The sequence below is a fragment of the Grus americana genome, chromosome 6 (genome assembly GCF_028858705.1).
Source record: "Grus americana isolate bGruAme1 chromosome 6, bGruAme1.mat, whole genome shotgun sequence".
In the NCBI taxonomy this organism is placed as follows: Eukaryota; Metazoa; Chordata; class Aves; order Gruiformes; family Gruidae; genus Grus; species Grus americana.
Genome location: NC_072857.1, coordinates 16536190 through 16556185, shown reverse-complemented (window position 1 = coordinate 16556185; position 19996 = coordinate 16536190). Strand labels below are relative to the sequence as shown.

General features: G+C 37.9%; 1 protein-coding gene across 1 annotated transcript; it reads left to right on the top strand.

Annotated features, from left to right (window-relative positions):
• The first annotated feature begins 10 nt into the window (after positions 1 to 10).
• Positions 11 to 18365, top strand: PECR (peroxisomal trans-2-enoyl-CoA reductase). The gene is made up of 8 exons (XM_054830260.1): positions 11 to 164; positions 3232 to 3365; positions 11005 to 11170; positions 11799 to 11880; positions 14107 to 14203; positions 16433 to 16543; positions 17111 to 17222; positions 17345 to 18365. Exons 1-8 carry the CDS (start codon positions 50 to 52, stop codon positions 17431 to 17433), a joined length of 906 nt encoding a protein of 301 aa, XP_054686235.1. The 5' UTR covers positions 11 to 49; the 3' UTR covers positions 17434 to 18365.
• Positions 18366 to 19996: the final 1631 nt, after the last annotated feature.

Sequence of the window (19996 nt, the reverse complement as noted above, 5' to 3'; positions counted from 1 at the left end):
CATCACGTGGCGGGGGCCGTTGTGCGAGCGGCTGTGTGAGGGGGGGAAGATGGCGGCGGTGCGCGGGCTGCTGGCGGCCGGGCTGTTCCGCGGCCGGGTGGCCATCGTCACCGGTGGCGGCACCGGTATCGGCAAGGCCATCGCCGCCGACTTGCTAGCGCTAGGTGGGCGCGGGGGGGCTCCGCAGGGGCTACAGGGCAGGGTGGGTTTTGGGGGAGCAGGGCTGGGCGTGAGGTGAAGGGATGGAGTTTGAGGGGGCGGGTCAGATAGCGCCCGGGAGGGTTGCGGTCGTTTTGGGGATAGACAGCGCTCGGTCTGCGAGGAGTTTATGGGTGGGACGTTGTGGCAGGAGTCAGTGAATAGCGAGGAGAAAGAGGTGAGGTTGGTGTGGGCTATGTCTTTTGACCTGCTAGTCCTTAAAAGATGTGCTATTTTCAATGCAGCGCTCACAGGTTATATTAAACCCAGACCCTTTCTCTCGTAAGTGAGCTTTCGTCTTGCTTAACTGAAGGATTTATCTGGTTGTTGAAATGAGGCTTATGGAGTAGTGTGGTTTTGAACTGCTGTCTGCACAGTAAGCTTAGAGAAACGATGCTTCTCTCTCGGTGCTTGTGACAGAAATGTCCTGAAGTTAAAGTATCCCTTCAGCGTGCACTTTGTGGGTTTTCTTTCTGTGGTGATTACAGACAAGTGGTAAAATACGGAGTGAAAGGCAGTTTTCTGAGTCATCCACCTTGCAACACCTTTTCTGTAGGTTTCAACATAAGTTCTAGGGATCATTGGCATCAGACTGGATTCACATGTTTATTATGACTGGATTCACTGTCTTCAAAATACCAGCACTAGCGTTATGCCTCACGGTGCCATGCTCCCCCATGGTTTGTGCTGTTGAAATGCGCACCGTGCCATTTCACTTCATAGTAAAGGGCTTTCTTTGTTAAGACTGTGTGCTGGGAGACATCTCTGCCTCTCCTGGCCTTTGTTGCCCTAGCTTTCCACTTGCTCTGTGGAGGAGCAAGTTCTGCTTGCTTTGTATTACTGGGGAACTAAACATTTTTTTAAGATGTCCTTACATGCTGCCATAAAGAGGTGCTTTTTAAGCATCATCACATTGTTGGTTGATGATGTTACCCAGTTACTTTAAAATTGTACTTAATTTGATCTGCGTTATTTTTCTCAAGCAAAATACAAATGACAAAAGTGTGTGTCCTTAACATCCTAGATAGAAAACATGAAGGAGGCTGCAAATCTCTACAAAGCACACATGAAAAAATGAAGAGCTATGGCTTAAGTCTGTCTGAGTAACCTTCCTTACCTGCAGACTTGCTGGCTACTCCTGACAAGAAGATAACCGGGACTATTTCCCTGTATATCTTGCGCTTTAAGCTGTATTTTTTTTGGAGGAGGCCTGGCTGGACAGAGAATGCCTGTAGGAGCAGTGACATATAATGCCAGTCATGATGTACATTGTTTTTGTAACCAGTCTCCTTTGAAACCTTCTGGACAGATTTTAACCTTTTCGTCTGGAAACTTGTGCCCTTTTCCCCCTGACCCTATCAGGAAATGGTCTGGCCATTCTTTGTGAAGAAGAATATGTGAAGTAGTGCCAACTTGTATGGGAGGTACCAAATGTTCCTCAGTAAATTAGAATCTCCCATCCCCCAATTAGAGTATTTAACAAAAATATAGTCTTTTACTGGGCCTTCTTCTATATCAGTGTGTGTATTAGTAAGCACTTAAATTGATAAATATATACTACAGTGATCTAGTATTTTGTGTTAATTGATAATTGTGTGTGCCACTTTATTAACTCCACTCTGCGTTAGTCAGGTGATTGTGCAAGTGACTGCAGTTCTTAATTTAAAAAATCAGGAGACCTCAGAGACTAATATCTTTACATGTGTTGTTTTAAGATGGCCACTGATGTTGGTTTAAGATGGCCAAAGGTGAAGCTCCCATTCCTAGGGATATGCAGTTGCAGCACTTCCTTCTGAAAGAATTCAGCTCCTCTATTTTTTTATAGTCTTTTTTTTAGTTTTATGTATAGTTTCACAAGACAACGTGAGCCAAATGAACAGCTTGCTGCTCTTTACTCCCACTAGTTATTTTGAGTTGATTCTGGTGTTTGTTTGATCACATGAGAGGCCAAATTCCACTCAGTAAAATAGCAACAAAGAAAAAAAATACCTGGCAAGATGTTAACACTTCTTTTTTTTTTTTGGCTGGTTTTGGGTGTTGAATTGGTTTATGTTAAAGCAGATGAACACCAGAACTGGTATGAGGAAGGGATGGCTTCTGCTGGGATGCTGAGATTATGGAAGGAGGGAACTGGGAACAAGACCTCCTTGGCAGTGGAAGCTAGTAATTTGCTTATCCATAATATGAAATTGCATGCCTACTGGATTTGCACTAGGAACTAATCTGGTGTGGTATGTTTTAGTCTATGTAGTAGCAATTGCTGAACCTGTGAAACTGTTCTGAGTCCGCTGGTGTTACAGAAGAAACTAGACTGGTTATAGTGCTGTTAATTTGGCACCTGCATTGTTTTTCTGTGTAGAATGAGTCCTTCTGCCTCCAAATGCTGGAAAAAGCAGCAGATTTGAGCTCCTGCTTAGTTTTTTTCCTCTCCTTTCTGAGCTAGGATTCTACAGCGTGTGGCAATGCCACAGGGAAGCTTCTGTTCCTGCTGTCTGTAGTCTGCAGATGTGAATTAATCTCATGAGGCTATCATCCTTTCCTTCAAACTCTGTAGGGTTGAAAAGCAGAGCATTATATTTGCTCACAACTAGTCAAAATTACAACCAGACATACAGTAAGAATATTTTTGTGGTTTTAGGAGCAAGCATTTTTTTGTAATCAAGACCTGCTGAAACAGCTTTAAATCACATAATTGACGAATGAGGCAGCTGTGAGGAGAGGCAGCAAAAGTGATGTCTGAGAGCTGCTTTGCTGACTCTGCAACTCACAGGCTATCTTCCCTTCTGCAGGAAGGAGAGGGAACCTTGTGGACGTTTTTTTTGATTGCTCTTTTCCTGGCACAGTGGGATCTTGTTGCTAAGAAGCACCTGACATCAGTCATTTCTCTCTCTTGCAAGAACTTCAACACTGTATCGTCTAGTCAGCGACTGGTAAACACACATCCTACAAGATATCTCCATGATGTTATTAAAAACTAGCATAACTGTAATTTTAACTATGTTAGCTGAAGGATGTTTCATTTTGTCTCTACAGGTTGCAGTGTTGTTATTGCCTCTCGTAAATTTGACCGATTAAAAGCTGCTGCAGAAGAACTGAATAATACATTTTCTTCCATGAGTCCTGCCAAAGTGACTCCCATCCAGTGCAATATCCGCAAAGAAGATGAGGTAAAGACTAGTGATCTTGTTCTGGGGCTTAACATGTCAAAAGCATATTGTGTATATAAATTCTTAGATCTCCAAAGGTCTTCTCTGGCCCTCTCAAAAGTGGCTTGGATCAAGGGAAAGGTGCAGCACTGTTAAATTGATCTAGGTAAAGATGTACTTTCCAAAGGAATACCGTTTGTTAGCTACCTAAGCAAGAAAGCATTTGTAATTGCAAACATTTTTCTGACCATGCATAGGTATTTCAGATGTTTGTGGGAGAAGCAGCCCTTAGGAACTGGCATGTTCTACAGCCGAGCCAGAGCCCACTTAGCATGATTCTGTCACATTTCTGTGACAGCAATGAGGGGGTGTTAACTTGTAAAGATGGAGACCTCAGAATAGTTCCTTCAAACAGGAAGTCACAGCATGGAATCTCAACGCTTGTGACTTGACACAAGTTCCCTGCATTGTCAGTTTTGCTTGTATTAAAGCAAAAAAACCCCCACAGGTATTACTATTTTTAGCCAGGTTTCAAATTTTGGTTACAACTTGAAGTGTACCTCATTACAAACTCTATTACTATCCCAGTTGAATTTTTTCTTTTTTTCTCTATTACAAAAAATGGAAGATCAAGAGCAAAAGTACTTAATCCAGGTTCTTCAGAAGTCTGTGTTCACCTCCTAATTTTTTAATCCATGTAATTAAACATTTAAAAGTCCAGTATCGGGTTAGACTTTTAACTTACTGAAGACAGCTAGAAAATATTCCAGTAACAGCTGATTGCTACATTTTTCTTCACCTTTCAAAGTCACGGTTAAATTCTAGTGTAACGTAAAGAAATATTAGAAATATTAATGACTTTCAGTAGCTACATAGATTCTGGAAATATCCTTATATACAACCATAAAGCAAATAAAAAATAAAATTCTTCCCTCATGGAACAGCTCACGCCATAAAATATTTATAGTCTCACACTTAGACTTTCTCTCCTGAAGGAGGTGAACACTGGGGCTGTGCAGTATGTCACTTCACCTACCAGTAAATTTTAGGTTTGTATTTACTAACATCAGCAGTGTGATATAATAGGTTATGACAGATGTCAGAGGGCAACTTACATGATTAAAGCTACAGGAGAGAAAAGAGGTACAGGGAGAGAAGAGGTTTAAGCCTTCTTTCATGTCACTGTTCTTGCAGAAAATACTCTGGCATGCTTAATAACCTTCTGCAGGTGAATCTCATTTCTGCATCAGTTTAAAAATGATTTAGTGGGAACTGCAATGTTCTGTGAGATGGTAGAGGGCTTGGATCATGAAATGAGGCAATCTTCACTAAACAAACTACCATTCTTTCTTTGTTCCTGTTTATTAAGTGTGGCTAAATACATACTTGATAAAACAGTCTTAGATGGCTTTGGAAACTTTTTTGAAAGTGCTTTTAAAGCCATTTTTATAGTGATGTGTAAAGTGTTTCAGAATTATTCTGTTACAGGTAGCCATGCTGATAATTGGAGAAACTACTGTCTTAGGTATTACCCTGAAGTTTCATCATAGAATTGTCTTGTTTCCAGTTTAGTTTTAAGCTCTACTCATTTACAGACACACCAGAACTTTCTTAGAACTTTTAATACAGTATTGGAGAAGCGTCTGTCAGGCGTCTTCTGCCAGTGGAAGTTCTCATAAACCATTGTCATTTCATATCCCTATCTATTGAAGAGAGGGTTCAGTGGAATAAGGGAGATTAAACTCCAGTCTTGAATTTTTCAGTCATTGACTCAGTCGTATAGTTTGACTTGGAGCAGTTGGAGAACTGAACTTACTTTTTTCTGTTGAAGTCCTATTTAGAAAAAAAAATCACTATGAAAATTTTGTAAGCCTTTTGTTTTGAATAAGAAATACAATTTCTGTTGCATGTTAACATAAGAACTTAAGTGTACCTGCTAAACAAATATTTATCCATTCCAGATGCCCATCTTCAAGAGCAGATATTTTTACTGGTTAGAGACATTTTTTTTCTTTAGCTCTTATTTTTCTGGTTTTATCCTCCTCCAATTAGTTCTTTAATACCGTAATTCTCAAAGATTGCTGAAATTCTCAAAGATTGCTAAATTCTGGCTGCTTGTTACTTAATTTCTAAAATTACTATTGGACCAGAAATGTGTGGATCATGTTTTCAGCTTTTAAATTTGTAGCGAGGATAGCACTTCCTTACACTTAGGTGCTTAGTGTTTTTAAGTTGAAGCTAGATAAACTTAAACTAACAATCAGTAACTTACACTGCTAAAAACTGTCAGAACTGAGGGATGTGGCAGATTTTCCACAACCCACTACTCACTATTGCTTATTTATTATATTTGCTAAAAGCAGCGATGGCAAGTACTTTTTTCTAATTTACACTTGATTGTCTTACAGTGACTAGAGGAAAAGTAGTGTTGGGCTTTTACTTCTATTCAAAGAGCATTGTACATCCACTTTCAAAACCTATTCGTTTCTTAACCTAAAATTTAGTGCCTGGGGCTTGGAGTTTTAGGAACAGGGATCAGTAAAAGTTGTAGTGAAGGATTTTTCTAGCCTTGGGGGTGAATTTTGAGTAGAGGCAACACAGCAATATAACTCAGTTCAGCATTTTCACAAATACAGGAGTAGCTTCCTGTTTACAGTAGAACATGGGATGAGAGGGCATTTAAACTTTTGGCTTCCCTCCTGAAAGAAACAAGACTTGTACAACTGGCTCTGTATGCTACTCATTAACAGCTTTACAACTCATTGTCTGGTTTCAGCTTAGCATGAGTGAAGAGTATTTATCTCAGAAATTCATGGAAGCACATTGTTGGGTAGAGAGGACAGCCTCTACAAATATTTCCTGTGAGTCATTACATCCTCTTTCTCAGCTCTTATACCAGGTACCAAAGAATGTGTGAAGGAGAAAGACCTTATAAATGTTTCAACAAGGGAAAAAACTTAGGAGTTCAAGCCTCCTTAGGTGTCAGAACTGATCCATCACAAGCTGTAAAGCCCAGAAAGCTTCCTGGAGAACTACATAATTCATTTAATATATCCTTCTCTTTGACATCTCACTGAAACCTTTCTAAGAGTAAATCTTTCTCTTAAAGGAAGCCACCATGATCACCTGTAGGAAGGAACAGCCATCTGTTCTTACTGTAGCATGTCTTTTGGTTTTTTTCATCCCTTCATCTCCATCGGTTGTTCTGCATTTCCCTTAAGACCCCTATGAATTTCGATCAGGTTTTAATTTTATAATCGGGCAAGCTGAAGAGAGGGACATTGAATAGAGGAGATCTAAGAAAGATGAAAGTGCTTTCAAAATTGCCAGATTTTTTTTTTCTGCCTCCTATTGCAAATCTTAAAGTAACTGACCTGCTTTGAAGATGACACAGTTCATTCCTCTTGCGTGCCCTCATTTGGATCTGTGAAATTCAAGCATTAGAAGATTCATCCTTCATCATATAGTGCAATATGTCTGTTAGAGCTCTTTCTGGCCTAGGAAGAGTCAAAGAAGGTGCAGTGAATTAATAGCTGCAGAAGCTTGATGGCAGATATCATGGGAATAGCTTAATGAATTCACATTTTTAAGTCTCTTAATCTTCATCCTCAGAGGCCCTCTTGCTTTCTAGCAAAGCTTACTTTTTGTTTAATGTGCAAAAAATAATCTTGCTTGATGGAGGGTTTTCAACCACTGCATAACCTGTCAGGCTTATTTTTGTCACAAGTTTGCTGTTGCTACTTTTGGCTAGTTTTCCGTTGAGTGTTTTGTAAAGTATAACAAATCTGTTTTGTTTTTAAAGATGGAAGAGTAGAGAGTTCTGGGATACCGGTAAGAGCACCTGAGGTTTCTATGTTCTGTTTTCACATGACCGTATTCTGGAGCAGAGATTATGCACCTGTCCCTTATCTTGTGGTCTGGAGTGTATGTAATAATCAGTATTGCTTCTTAGTGATTATGAAGCTGAAGTGATTTTAATTATTTGGATATTTTCAAGCACTGCTCACATAATGTGTTGAATATAACAAGAGCGGGTCAGTTTGCTCTTGCTGAGATGCAGGTCAGACAGCTCTGTGTGTGTGTGTGTCTTTTCAAACCAAGCTCTTTTTCCAAAATCCAAGGATCTAATTAATTAATTCCAGTGCCTCAATGTAATGGTGGCCAGAGTGGAAGACCCCATCCTTCTTCCGTTATGAAAAGAGCTTTCTGTTTATCTTTGTAGGTGCTGGGAAGACGAAGCATATGTTTATGTGTCTTTAATGTTGAGCTACAGCAAATCTGTTGACAGGGGAAAGAAAGAGATGAGGAACTTTTTATTCTTGTAAAGCCTTTGTGCTCTATACAAGTATTTCTTTAATTGGTATATAGATAAGTAGAAGACATATCTAGGTAAATGGAAGATAAAACCTTGTACTTCTAGAAGACCACTGCCCTTCTTGAGCAATTCAGAATTCTGTGCACAGTGTCCCCTGTCCGTACTTGAGCTCCAGCAAGAACTGCTGGTGAACCAGACTATGAGGCTAAAAACCTATCACTTGGACATCTGGCAAACAAGACTCCTTGAGACGGACTCAATACGGTACTATTTAGTACTTACTAGTGAACTCAGATACAAGGTAGCTTTTCTTTTCCAATAAATTTTATAGCTTAGCATAGTGTCTGTTGGTTTATACATACTTAGTGCCTGTCTGTGTGAAGCCTGTGGTGGAAGAGTATGGCTTGGTGGGGAGCTGTGGATAAGAGATTCCTGTTGTCTTTAAAATAACACAGCAATAACACAAAGTAAAAATACCTGTTACCACTGTGCAAGAATGCCTACTAGTTCTAGTTCCCAAATAGCAAATCTCAACCACTCAGTAGTGGATAGTTTGCCTGTTGTGTTTTACTCAAGCTCGAGGTGGCCTGTGAATGCTTGTGGACATTTGTCCCTTTTCTCTGTGTCAGTGAGTACTGTCATCTCGTTTATCTGTGAAAGTGTGCTACTGCATAACACTTTTGAGCTGCAGTCACGCAAAAAAGGTCCTTATTGAAGAGCTCTAGTCTTCTGGTTATGTCTGAAGTGCCTGATTTTTTGCTTTTTAGTCGTCTTCAGAACAATGTCCTAAACTGTTAGCTATACCTTCTGCAGTTTTGCTTTGCTTCCAGAGAGAGTCTTTAGTAGCTTTTTTACTAAGTTCTTTCTGTTTGGATTTTGAATTTTTAGGACTAGAAAGGGATCTTCTTTAGTTCTCACTGTGATTTAAATGTGTTCTACCAGACCCTTTCTCTCTATGCTGGTGGCTGCTGTCGCCATGTTTACTGTAACTGGGAGAAACACTGCAATGATGCTTTCTCTACAACACAGGAGACATGGTGAAGATTGCTACAGTTGGAGCCATCTGAGCTGTCACTGGAGAGCCTGCCAGCCTTTGCTGGCTTTTGAAAGCAAAACTGAGATGCGGGGTTTTTTTGTTTGGTTGGTTTTTTTCTTTATTACACTGAGAATATGGTGCGACAAGTAGGGACAGCAACAGAATTTCTTAAGATACAACATGTGAACCAATTTGAATTGGTATATCATAGCAAGTTTTGTCTACCTGTTGAAAACTTTCTTGTAATATCTCTTCTCAGCGGATTTTTCTTCTGTTTTTTTGGTTGTTTTATTGTTGTTTTTTTACGATTCTTAGCATTTTCCCTTTTCTCTCTTGCTCTTTCCACATGCACGACCCCTACACCCCCCTCCCCCCTCCAGCCTGAATAACCTTAGTCTAGTCAAACATTCCTTGTACTGAAACCATTTATCTTCCATAAATGAGGCTATACTTAAGAGACTTACAGAGAACAATATTCAAAGCAAGATTCTCAGGCTGACAGGGATAAGAGTTTGATAGTGCTGAGTAAAGCGTGACAACTTCTGCCTAGTGAGACATAACCTACTTTCCTCTAGTTGTGAGCAAACCTGGAAGTCTTTGTGGCAAGGTGGTTCTCACAAGTCATGGATTTGGGATTGCTGTGACAGATGTTTTGGTTTTTTGGTGTTTTTTTTCCTCAGATCCCACAAGCCGCAGTGACCGATGTGAGGAATAAGATGCTATTCAGAATTTAAATATGGTGATTTAGGTATCAAAATTATTTTCTTAAGGCATTTTTTTCTCAGCAGGCATTAGTTTTACAATCAGGCTTCAGTCACTATATTTTTGTTTAGGTTTTCTTCTTCAGAGAGGTGCATCCTCACAGGATCCATACTATCATGTTAAACCATCCTGAACTGTTAGCAGCAAAAGCTGTAAGGCTGCTATTTATGAGACTGAATTGGTGACCCTCTTGGTGAGATACAGGTCATTAATTGCTTGTTCTTTTATTTCTGATGTTTTCTACTGTTTATTCAATACAGAGGAAGGCTGACTGATATCATTCACTTAGTCAAATCTGTTTCAGCAACAGCATTGCTCCTGCTGTTTGTTTTGGGGTGGGGTTTTTTGTGTTTTTTTTTTTTTTGTCTGTGTTTTCTTTGACCACAGATGCTAGATTAATTTTTTACATATGCTTGAGTAGGAATAACTGATGCGTGGTATCTAGTTATGATAGGTAATGTAAGCAGGAAACAGTCAAGTTGTTCCATTTTCCTTATTTCTTGAGATAAAGGTTAAATTATTAAGCAGTTGCTATAGAGTTCTTATTACTATCTTGTAATAGGAAAAATACATCAGTTTTGGTATCTGTAAAATCTTTGAATGCTTTGGAATACATTATCCTCCAGAAGTTCTCTTGTGTTTAGTGTGAGTGTGAGGCAAAACTGCTGTACTTCCTAAAGAGAATATAATGCAAAAGACTTAGTTTACAGCTTGTAACTCAGATTAGGTCAGTGTTAGAGCTAGGTTTAGATTCTCAAAATCTCTTTCCTTCCATATGAACTTAAGCCACTCCTTTTCTGCACTAACAGCTCTTTGAGTGAGTCAATAAAATGTCTATTGCCATTTGCTGTTAATACCTTCGCAGAGTACCCAAAGGTAAATAGTGTCAGACAGTGCTCTTAATTGTAAGTATTCATCCTGCTTATAGATAGAAGGTATCTGCTTAGTCAAATATTCACCTTTCTTTTGCTGAAGAAGACAACTTGTAGTATTTCCAGCACTTTTTAGAGTTCATGTTTTATAGGGTAACAAACTAACCTTCTTGGTCTGCATAAGATTGGTTGTTGCCAACTCATATGTCAGAGCTTTAGTGAATGTACAAATTTTCTACATAAAAATGTTAAAACTTCACAGGATGACTTATGTTTTCTATTAAAAATGCTCAGGTATATGGGTCAGATAAAAAAACCCAGTAGCTTCCTTATATGGAACTCTTCCAGCATCTGATGTGAACACTCCTACCCTTGTGAAAAATGTCAGGAGATTCTTAGTAGGTCTTAAGTACCAGGCTTTTGTGTGTGTTTGTTTTTACAAACCTTCAGCAGCATAAATCCCCTCCTTCTTTCAGTGCTGATATTCCTAAGTAAACATGGACTCAGCCCAGTCCTTCTTGGCTGACTAAACCTGTCATACTGATCTTGCAGCCTCTCTGAAGGCTGGTACCTCCTCTTTATGTGTGAAAAGGATGTGAGAGAGAAAATACTGTCTGAGAATGACATTGGGTATATAGCTTAATCAGCATACCACACTAACAAATACTGTTTCAGGTAGAAGCTTTGGTGAAGTCTACACTGAGTCTGCATGGGAAGATTGACTTCCTGGTGAATAATGGAGGGGGCCAATTTGCAAGTCCTTCTGAAGCCATCCGTGCAAAAGGCTGGAATGCTGTGATAGACACAAATCTGACAGGGACATTCTACTGCTGCAAAGCAGGTAAGGACTGAACATTAACCTTTATTTGTTTATTTGTTTTGGTTTTTACAGCAATACCAGAAGATAAGAAATGTAAAGTTTCCCTGCCTTCTTTTTGCACACATTTATCTGACAGTGGATATTTGTTTTTGTGAATCTCATCCAAAGCTTCACATTAAACTGTACATTACATTTGTTCATATATACAAACATACATTTAAGCAAGTATGATCTGGTTAAGGCCAGGTTTGGGGAGTCAGTTGGCTTGGATACTCACTTAAAGGACTATAGAGGAACCACTTCTGTGGCCAGGATTCCCTGTGTGTAACACAGGAAAAGATTTCTCTCCTGTCAGGAATGTAAATTTAAAGTTAAATTTAAGTCTGATACATGATTCTCAGCATTAAAAATGTGGAAATGAAAGTAATTTATGTGGAAGCATGAAATCTTGATTTCTACCTGGACCACACCTGTTAGCTCACCAACCCAATGGTGAGGCTATGGTACAAAGAGCAGATTGTTTATCTAAATCTGCACAGGAAATGTATAGTGTAATTTGAGTTAAGACTCCAAATTTGGCTTCTAGTTGGCAAGTTTATTTTTATGCATTTCTTCTGATATTTATAGGTTATCTTCCTCCTTCATACAGTGTACAATGCCTGGATGCAGGAACATGGAGGAGCCATTGTCAACATTACTGCTGCCGTGAGAAATGGGTTTCCTGGAATGTCGTAATACATATTTTATTTTATTTTTACATTTTCCTATATTTTTCCCCTAGAAGTACTAATTGCTCCCAAATACTTCATTTTAGAAAGGTGTGCACTGGGCAGCAGCAGAGTATAGAAATACAGTAGTTAGGTCAAGAGAGAGCAAGAGTATCACTTGGCTGTATGTGTGGGGATCTCCTATTAACTAGTGTAGACACTACAGGAGCAAACAGCATCTCTGATCTCTGTCAACTTGTTTGTAAGAAACAGAGAAGCAAGACTTGCCAGCGAAGCTTTCACTGGAAACGGTATGATGGTGGGAATAGTTGCACTGAAATGTAACCATTGCTTGTTCTCTTTCCAAATTTCTGGAAGATTTACAAGAACTTTGCACCTGTTGTTTTCCTCTTCTACTGGCAGTTTACAGGTATTGATGGTGTAATGAGTTATGGGAGTTGGACTGGGAGTAGAGGAGAAGGAAGAACATCTCCAGCATGTTCAGGTTTTGACTTTGTCATTTGGGTCACGTAATGCCTGCCTTTCCCATTTTCCTCTTCACTCTCACTTTGTAGCCATCTTTCTTGGAAAATGTCTTTGATGCAGAGAATTGGTTCTATTTGCTCTGCTCCTTTCTTGACTGGGAGAAGGCTCATGGGTACAAACATATTATTTGTAGTTCTTTTATACTGACACAAACGATCACAGCTGTCTGTGAAAATACAGCATCCTCTCCATATCTGTATGTTTACTATATTTGTTAAAATTTCTTTAGCCTCAAAATGGAGGTGAGCAGGAGTCTTCCAATTTGAAACTTTTCTGCCAAAAAAGTTCCAATTTGTTGAAAGAGAAATAATGCTCAGAAAATTAACTGTTTCAGTTATGTTCTTTTCAAGGGAAATTTTGAAGTTGTCAGAATGCTGCATTTTGGCAGTTTCTTAATTGAAAAAAATCCAAATTTTTTCTTTGAAAGGACTTTTTTTTTTACCTTTGAAATTGAATTTCTATTGAAGTAAATATAAAAATATAATTTGAGCAAATGTTACATTACCTCTCTCTGTCCTGATTCAGGGTTGAAAGTTTACAAAATTTCAAATTCTGAAGGAACAGCAGGATATGTTCTCACTAGCTTGCTCTTGGCAATACAAAATTAAATGTGGAGATCCACAGGGTGGTGCTGAAGCTACAGTTATTTGAGTTTCTCCACTCTGGTTAACTCTGGTTGAATTGTCACACTGAATAGGCTGAAGCTATATTTGAGAGTTGAACCAAGAGATAAAAAAAACCTAATTCTGAATAACAGTGGAAAAAAGTTTCCCGAATAACTGTTGTGTGCAGATGTAGATGGATAGACAAAACTACTTTAAATTAAATTCCTGTTGCATTCATATTTTTTAGAAATGTTCTATTGAAAAAGAATTACCTTTACAAGTCCAGCCACTGCTCGTGCCAAAAATCACCTGATACAGTTTTTCATAAGTATTAATTCTGAACATAAAACTAGTCAAGTTTGTTTGCTCATAGTGTGCCTGGAGGTTTTTTATTTCTGGCTTAAACATATAAGTAAGTTGGGCTTTCTTATGTTTTTATTAAGGTTTTTTTTTTTTTATTCCTTTCCTGGTATTTGAGAAGCTCTTGTATCTGTCTTCTCTAAGTCTGGTTTGCTAGGCCAAAGGAACTACACTGTATTAGTTTGCTCTGAGTCTCACTGTCTATTATTCATCACTACGTTTTTTCAAGCTTGTATTCATTTCAGACTAGTTTCCTATAGCAGCAAGGTATATGAGATCACTCTGCCTATGGTCATCTCTAGTGCCATCCACTTATAGTAATTTTTGAATAGTGGCTTATTTTAATCATGTTCATCAGAAGATCTAAACGATTTTTCAGACCACTGTTCTTCCAAGTGTTGCTTTACCTGTGCAGCCTACCTTTCGTAGTTTTACACAGTTTGAACTTTGCCTCCAGTTGTTTTTTGTTTTTATAAGCCGCTTCTGCAGTAGAATGTAGCTGACCTCATGTCACACTGGGGAAGAGGTAAGTATTTCCAGAAATGACAGGAAACGGTACCATAGCTTGTTTAAACTGTGAAACTATAGTCAAACTTACAAAGTAGAAAATCTCTCTCTCAGATGGTTGCTTCAGCCATAGAAAGCTACTCTGACTACCCTAGTAAGGCTGTGGTAGAATTAGCGTCGGGCTCTGTTAGCTGAGGGAGCAGATGCTTCTTTTGCTTTCTTTTCTCAATAGGCATACAGGAGCTGCAAGAGCTGCAGTGAATAACCTAACCAAGACTTTAGCTTTAGAATGGGCCCACAGTGGAGTAAGAATCAACAGCGTTGCTCCTGTAAGTAATGGCAAACAATCTGATTAAACTTAGCCATTATGCATATTCATGGTTAAAACTTTGATACCAAAAGGGATTTTAAAATCTATAGCCTGTTTGTGGATTATTTATGTATGTATTTATAATTCCGTCATTTATGTTTTTCAGGTAATTCGAGAGTGTTTTGTATTGTTTGGTTGACACGCCAGAGATATAGGATAAAATTGCTTTTGCTTTCTGCTTTGACTTTGCACTCTTGGTTTGGGTTTTTTTCTAGCTTAATGAAATGATAGCTGGGAGGAGTTGGTGACCTGTCTTACAAACCCTTGACATAAAATTACCAAATGCTTTGTGTTTCAGTAATGATTACATTATTTATGAGTTTACAAAACTTTTCCTATTTGAGGTTCAGGTATGCTGATGGTTTCCACCTGTGTTTACAAAGTTATTTTGAAAATCTCTGAATGCATAGACATAATGTCTTTTACTTTGTCATTCTACATGTTAAGTTAAATTAGTTTTAGGCATGCGAAGATTGTGTTTGGTGTGGACCTTCTGTCAGAGAAATTGAATGTAAAAATATGTGTTCTGATTTTTTTTCTTATCAAATATATGCAGACAGGAAACCACTATACAGGACACTTAAAATATGCCTGCCACATTTCTGGGGAAGTAGGTAGCATGTAGCCGTTGTTTTAAATAACCATATGGAAAGACCAGCTATATTTTCTAGTGTGTGGTGCTGCAGATATAGAGGGTATGTAGAAGCCCTAGCTTAGACGTTTGATATTGAAGATTGTGTGATCTGTTGTGATTTGTGCACTCTTAACCACAATTTATTTTGCACATTTACTCCCTTGAAAACAAAAGAGGAAAGGCAAACTTTGTCCAGCTACTTCTACATTCAGAATTTGTCTTATTTCACAGGATAGTTAAGTGTCAGATTTGTTTAATTGGTCCCTAGGAAGATCTTTCTACTGTCTTTGTAGGATGTCTGTATATCCTGTTGTGCCTCTTGTCCTAAAACATCTGGCTCACTTTCTTTGGCATAGCACAGAATGCTTAATGGCAGATATGTGATGATCATTCAGGTAGTGGCTCTTACATAGCCTCTGTGAGGCCCAACTCATCTGGAGACTTGTTAAATATTAAGATCTACTGGCTTGTTTTTCCTGTTTATTTCTTTTTTCTGATTTATCAAGTCTTGGGGAAATAAGTAATTAAGACAGCATTATTATGTGTATATATATATTTTTGGGCATGCTAATTACTTAATGAATCATACTCATTATACGTTATAGCACATATCAAAAGAAGTTTTTGACAAGCAAACACTTCAGTGGTTTGGTGCTTTCAGAACTATTTGCAAGCTTTGTTACTATGAGGGTAACAAAAAAATCCATGTTGTAGTTACAGTAATACTTTATATCCTTTTGTCACCTTCATGGTCACAGTAGTGTGGTAACCATACAAAACTGTATGGGAATGGGTACATGGAGAGGGAAACATGCATTCTAAAAAAAATAATTTCACAAAGGAGTTACTTCCTTAGCTCCCAAAACACAGTCACTCACATTTCACAGATATCTTAGAGGAGAAATCTTAGCAGGCACTCCGTGGATGTATTCAAATTTTGTGATCTTACTTAAACTTGAGTCCCAAAGGTTCTGTCGTAACTAATCGCTGTAACCCTGTGTTCCCTTTGCTGTAGCCTTCGTCTTCCCTCTCAAGTCTAAACTGGACTTTATAATCATTAGAGCAAAGACAGTCACCTTTTTTCTGTTTCTTTAGCAGCTAAGTAGGGAGAGTCTGAAATCTGACTGTGAAATCTGTCTGCTTCCATAATTCACCATAAAATCAATCTAGTGTTCTTACAGATTACAAGAAACTGTTGAGAACTTGTTCTTGGGGCTTTGTAGTTTTCTGCTGTAAGCTAATATGAAATGCTTGTAATTTCAAAACAGTCTTTGAGCTTCTTCTTTATACTCTCCACTTTACAGTTACAGAAGTGACAGTGGAGAATTGGAATAATCTGAATTACTGGGCTTGAATAGAGATGTGGCTAGCAGTCAAATTACTTTCTTGTATAAATTATACTATTCCATTAAATTTAAAAACTTGCATTCAAGTGCTGTTAAGATAGTTTAATCCCACAGAAAATCCCAGTAATGACAACTTCACAATATTACAATGATCACATTTTAAACGCATGCAAGAGAACTTAATTTTCACTATGCTGTTTTAAAATAGGGACTAGTATTTTCAGAAACTGCTGTTGCAAACTATGGAGAACAAGGTACAATGATGTGGTTAAAAAGCATACCAAAGGTTCCTGCCAAGAGGTCAGCAGTTCCTGAGGAGGTAATGTATTTCAGAATATTTGTGATATTTATACTTCTGTGTCTCTATTTTGAAGCCATTTTACTATAAGGAGAACAAAAGAATTTTGTACTGTGATGGAATATTAAAAAAGAAAAAAGCTTGTAGTAATGTTTAGTAGTGCCAAGTGGAAGACTTAACCAGTAGTCACTGTTACACTGATAATTTAATTCAGATGCCTCTTACAGCTGAAGTGTTTCATAGTAGACATTAGTTCCTGAAAAGGTTGACTTCCAGCAGGGAGGACTGAAAAAATGAGTATTAATGTCAAAAAAGTGTATCTTAAAAGTACTTAGCTCACATTCTTGATAAACTGGTTGACTTTTTGTTTGATTTTCAGCATCTGATGCTGATCTTTAAGAGCTTATGGGTTTTCATCTGTTGAGTACTTGATGTTTGTGGCTGGAAAGATGGCTTTAAGACTGTTACGGTTTTCATTACTGAGTACAAAACATTGCTATGTATTGCCTGTAAAAGTTTTTACAAGCATCTTTGACATGAACAGTTCCCAGCAGTTAAGAAAGATTAAAATTGTCGTTCTTTTGCTAGATCTCTCCTGCTGTGTGTTTCCTGCTATCTCCAGCTGCTTCTTACATAACTGGGATAACCATCATCGTGGATGGTGGCCAAAGTTTATATGGCCATACCCTAGAAATACCCGGTAAGAAATGAGCTACAAAATAATGCCCTTCAAGAGACTGAAGTTAGGCAATGAGAGGACACAAAAGTAAAATGCCTAGTTTCTCAATCAACTAAGTATGTTGTTTTATTTGTTTTCCCCAGATCACAACAGATGGCCCTCGCCACCAGAAGGAAAGAATTCTGAAATGCTTAAAAATCTTCTTTCTGGCAAGTTCAAACCAAAGCTGTAAAAGAATGAGATTTCACCTTATTCCCAGTTGCAAATCTTCACTTTGTGGTTTGGGCTCATTATTCTCAATAATATAATCTTTTTGCTCATACGTAACTACATTGAGTGCCTTGACTTTCGTTGGTTTATATTTAAAACTTGAAAGGCTGTACATAGTAAAATTCTTCTCTGAAAACACTCACTGCCCTGAAAGCATTCAGTCTCTTGTGAAGGGAAAATGTAAAAGACAAATTCTTCATTTGCACAGGCCTTAAGTAATAAAGAATCTCAGTCAGAAGTGAATAAAAAAAATACTTCTTTTGAAGTGAAGGGGGCAGAGAGGGAATGTTTCGGAATCCTTCTATTCTGGGTAAATTTGGGGAGAAGGTAATGTAAATCTCTGTTATTATTAGTTGCATCAGTAGCCCTTGAGGTAGCTGTTTGCACTACACTATTTCTGTTGAGCCACACACTGAGTATTCAACAATGATTTTAAAGACTGAGTAGGTATTTATCTGAAAAGAATTAAAAATATGGTAGAATACTGTTAATGTTTCAAACTAACATGGCATGTTGAGAATATTTTGAATTGTGTGCAGATAAAATGACATAATGAAGTTAAGCTGGCTGCAACTTAAATTTGATAACAGAATAATCAGATAATAAATTTAAGCTTTAACATACAGTGGTGGAAAACAGTATAGATTCAACAATTTAACATGAAAAATCTTGAAGCAAAAGCTGTGGTGTATATTGCAGTGCAGTATGCTATACTGTTAAAGGAGAAACTTGGAATCTTTCATTTACCAATTAAAATGCTTTCTATCCATATTGTGTTTTCTTACAATGTTAACGCAATTTTGTTCATCAGTGTCTCTAAAATAGGTGTGACTTTTGTGATCAATGCACAGATTCCATTAAAAAAAACAGAAATCTTGCAATATATCAATCAAAGAAGCTATATTTCATTACTCACTTTTTTAATTCACTTTAAGGCAAGTGTTCCCATGTCTGATAACTTTAATCAAAATATAAAATAGAAGTGATGGCAGTGTTTGCTGTAACAAATGAAATTTATGGAATCAAGTTGCTGCTATAGAAGCAACCTCTTTAATATTCCATTTTGGATTGAATGTAAGAGTCTCGGCCAGTTGTTCTCTGCAAAGATGTTTGACTTTTGTGTCTTTCATTGAAGTATGAGAACTTACATGGGTACGTGTAGATTGCTTTTTCATGATAATCTGAATGCCAGTTTTGTGGGGGAGGAGGGGTTTGAGCCAAAATGCTTTCTTCTTCTGATATATCCTCTTTCCTTAGTAACTGGGTGGTCATTTATGTGGTTGTGAGAAACTTGTACAGAGATAAAATCAGCTTTTTTCAAACCTCTTGTGCAAGGTATATTTTGATTATTGCTAATATTAGTTCAGGGTACACAGCAAGAAAATTCCTGAAGAAAATGCACCTGTTAGATAACTAACTCTGCATAACATTGCATTTAAGTGAAATGATTTAGTTTGTTAAGAGATTGTTTCCATATTCTTAACATCTTTCTGTAAAAGAAGGTTAAATGTGAACAGGTTTGAGACTTGTGGAATTTACTTTCTCTTCGTGTTTGACTGCAAGCTTCTAGGATACATGTGGACTGTAGATTTGATGTGAAATGGAAGTGATTTGATAAAACTAAATTACTTTTATTATATCCCAGAACTGTTCTCTGCAGGATTTGAGCATAAACTTGGAAATAATAATTGTATATTGTTGCAAATTTCCTCTTAACTTTGCTGGAGTCTGAATATTCATAAAGCGGGGAAGTTTATACATAACGATGGTGAAATGCATCACTCATCTCAGTGAAATGGAACATGAGAAAGGTGAGCATTCTCCTGTGTGGGAGACATGTTCAGTCTGCAATTAGTAAACTCCTCCACAGGTAAGAACTATAACAAACCTTTCCGCTCACACTGAATACAAGGAACTTCTATTTGACCTTGCCTTCTTTAACTTCCAGCAAAGCAATGGTTGTATTAAGATCTAAGCTAGCTCTTTAGAAGAGGGTTGTTCCTGTGTGTGCTTTTTTTCCCTGGCAAGGAGTTGAAACAGCCAGCATTTATGGAGTCATAATGCACTGCAGCTTAGTGCAGTAGGAGAATACACTCAAAAGTATACAGAAAATAGGTCCTCAAAAAGACAAGGGAAAACATGAGTGTTCTCTGCATTTTTTGCTTTTATTTTTCAGTAATAATACTTATGTCTCCTATGTGTTGAGGCATGCTTATCACATTATATTAAATATTAGGATAGTAACTCCTTTGCTGTAATGATTTTGCAGTGATCACAGCCTCTCTTTCATTCTTTTTTTTTTTTTATTCTTGCACAAGGGAGAACACAAAATGTTTAATTCTCAGAACAGGGGGTTTATTTTGGTCTTTGCCTCTTGGGTCCATTTTTAGGCAGATTAAAAGTATTCTAAAAGTTTTGCAGTGTCTTGCAGAAACCCATTGTTGTGTCAGCTGGCAGCATGAATGTTTCAGGTTTCTGCTGTTAGTGCTGCAGATAATATCAGCTGTAGCAAAGCTCTTCCTATG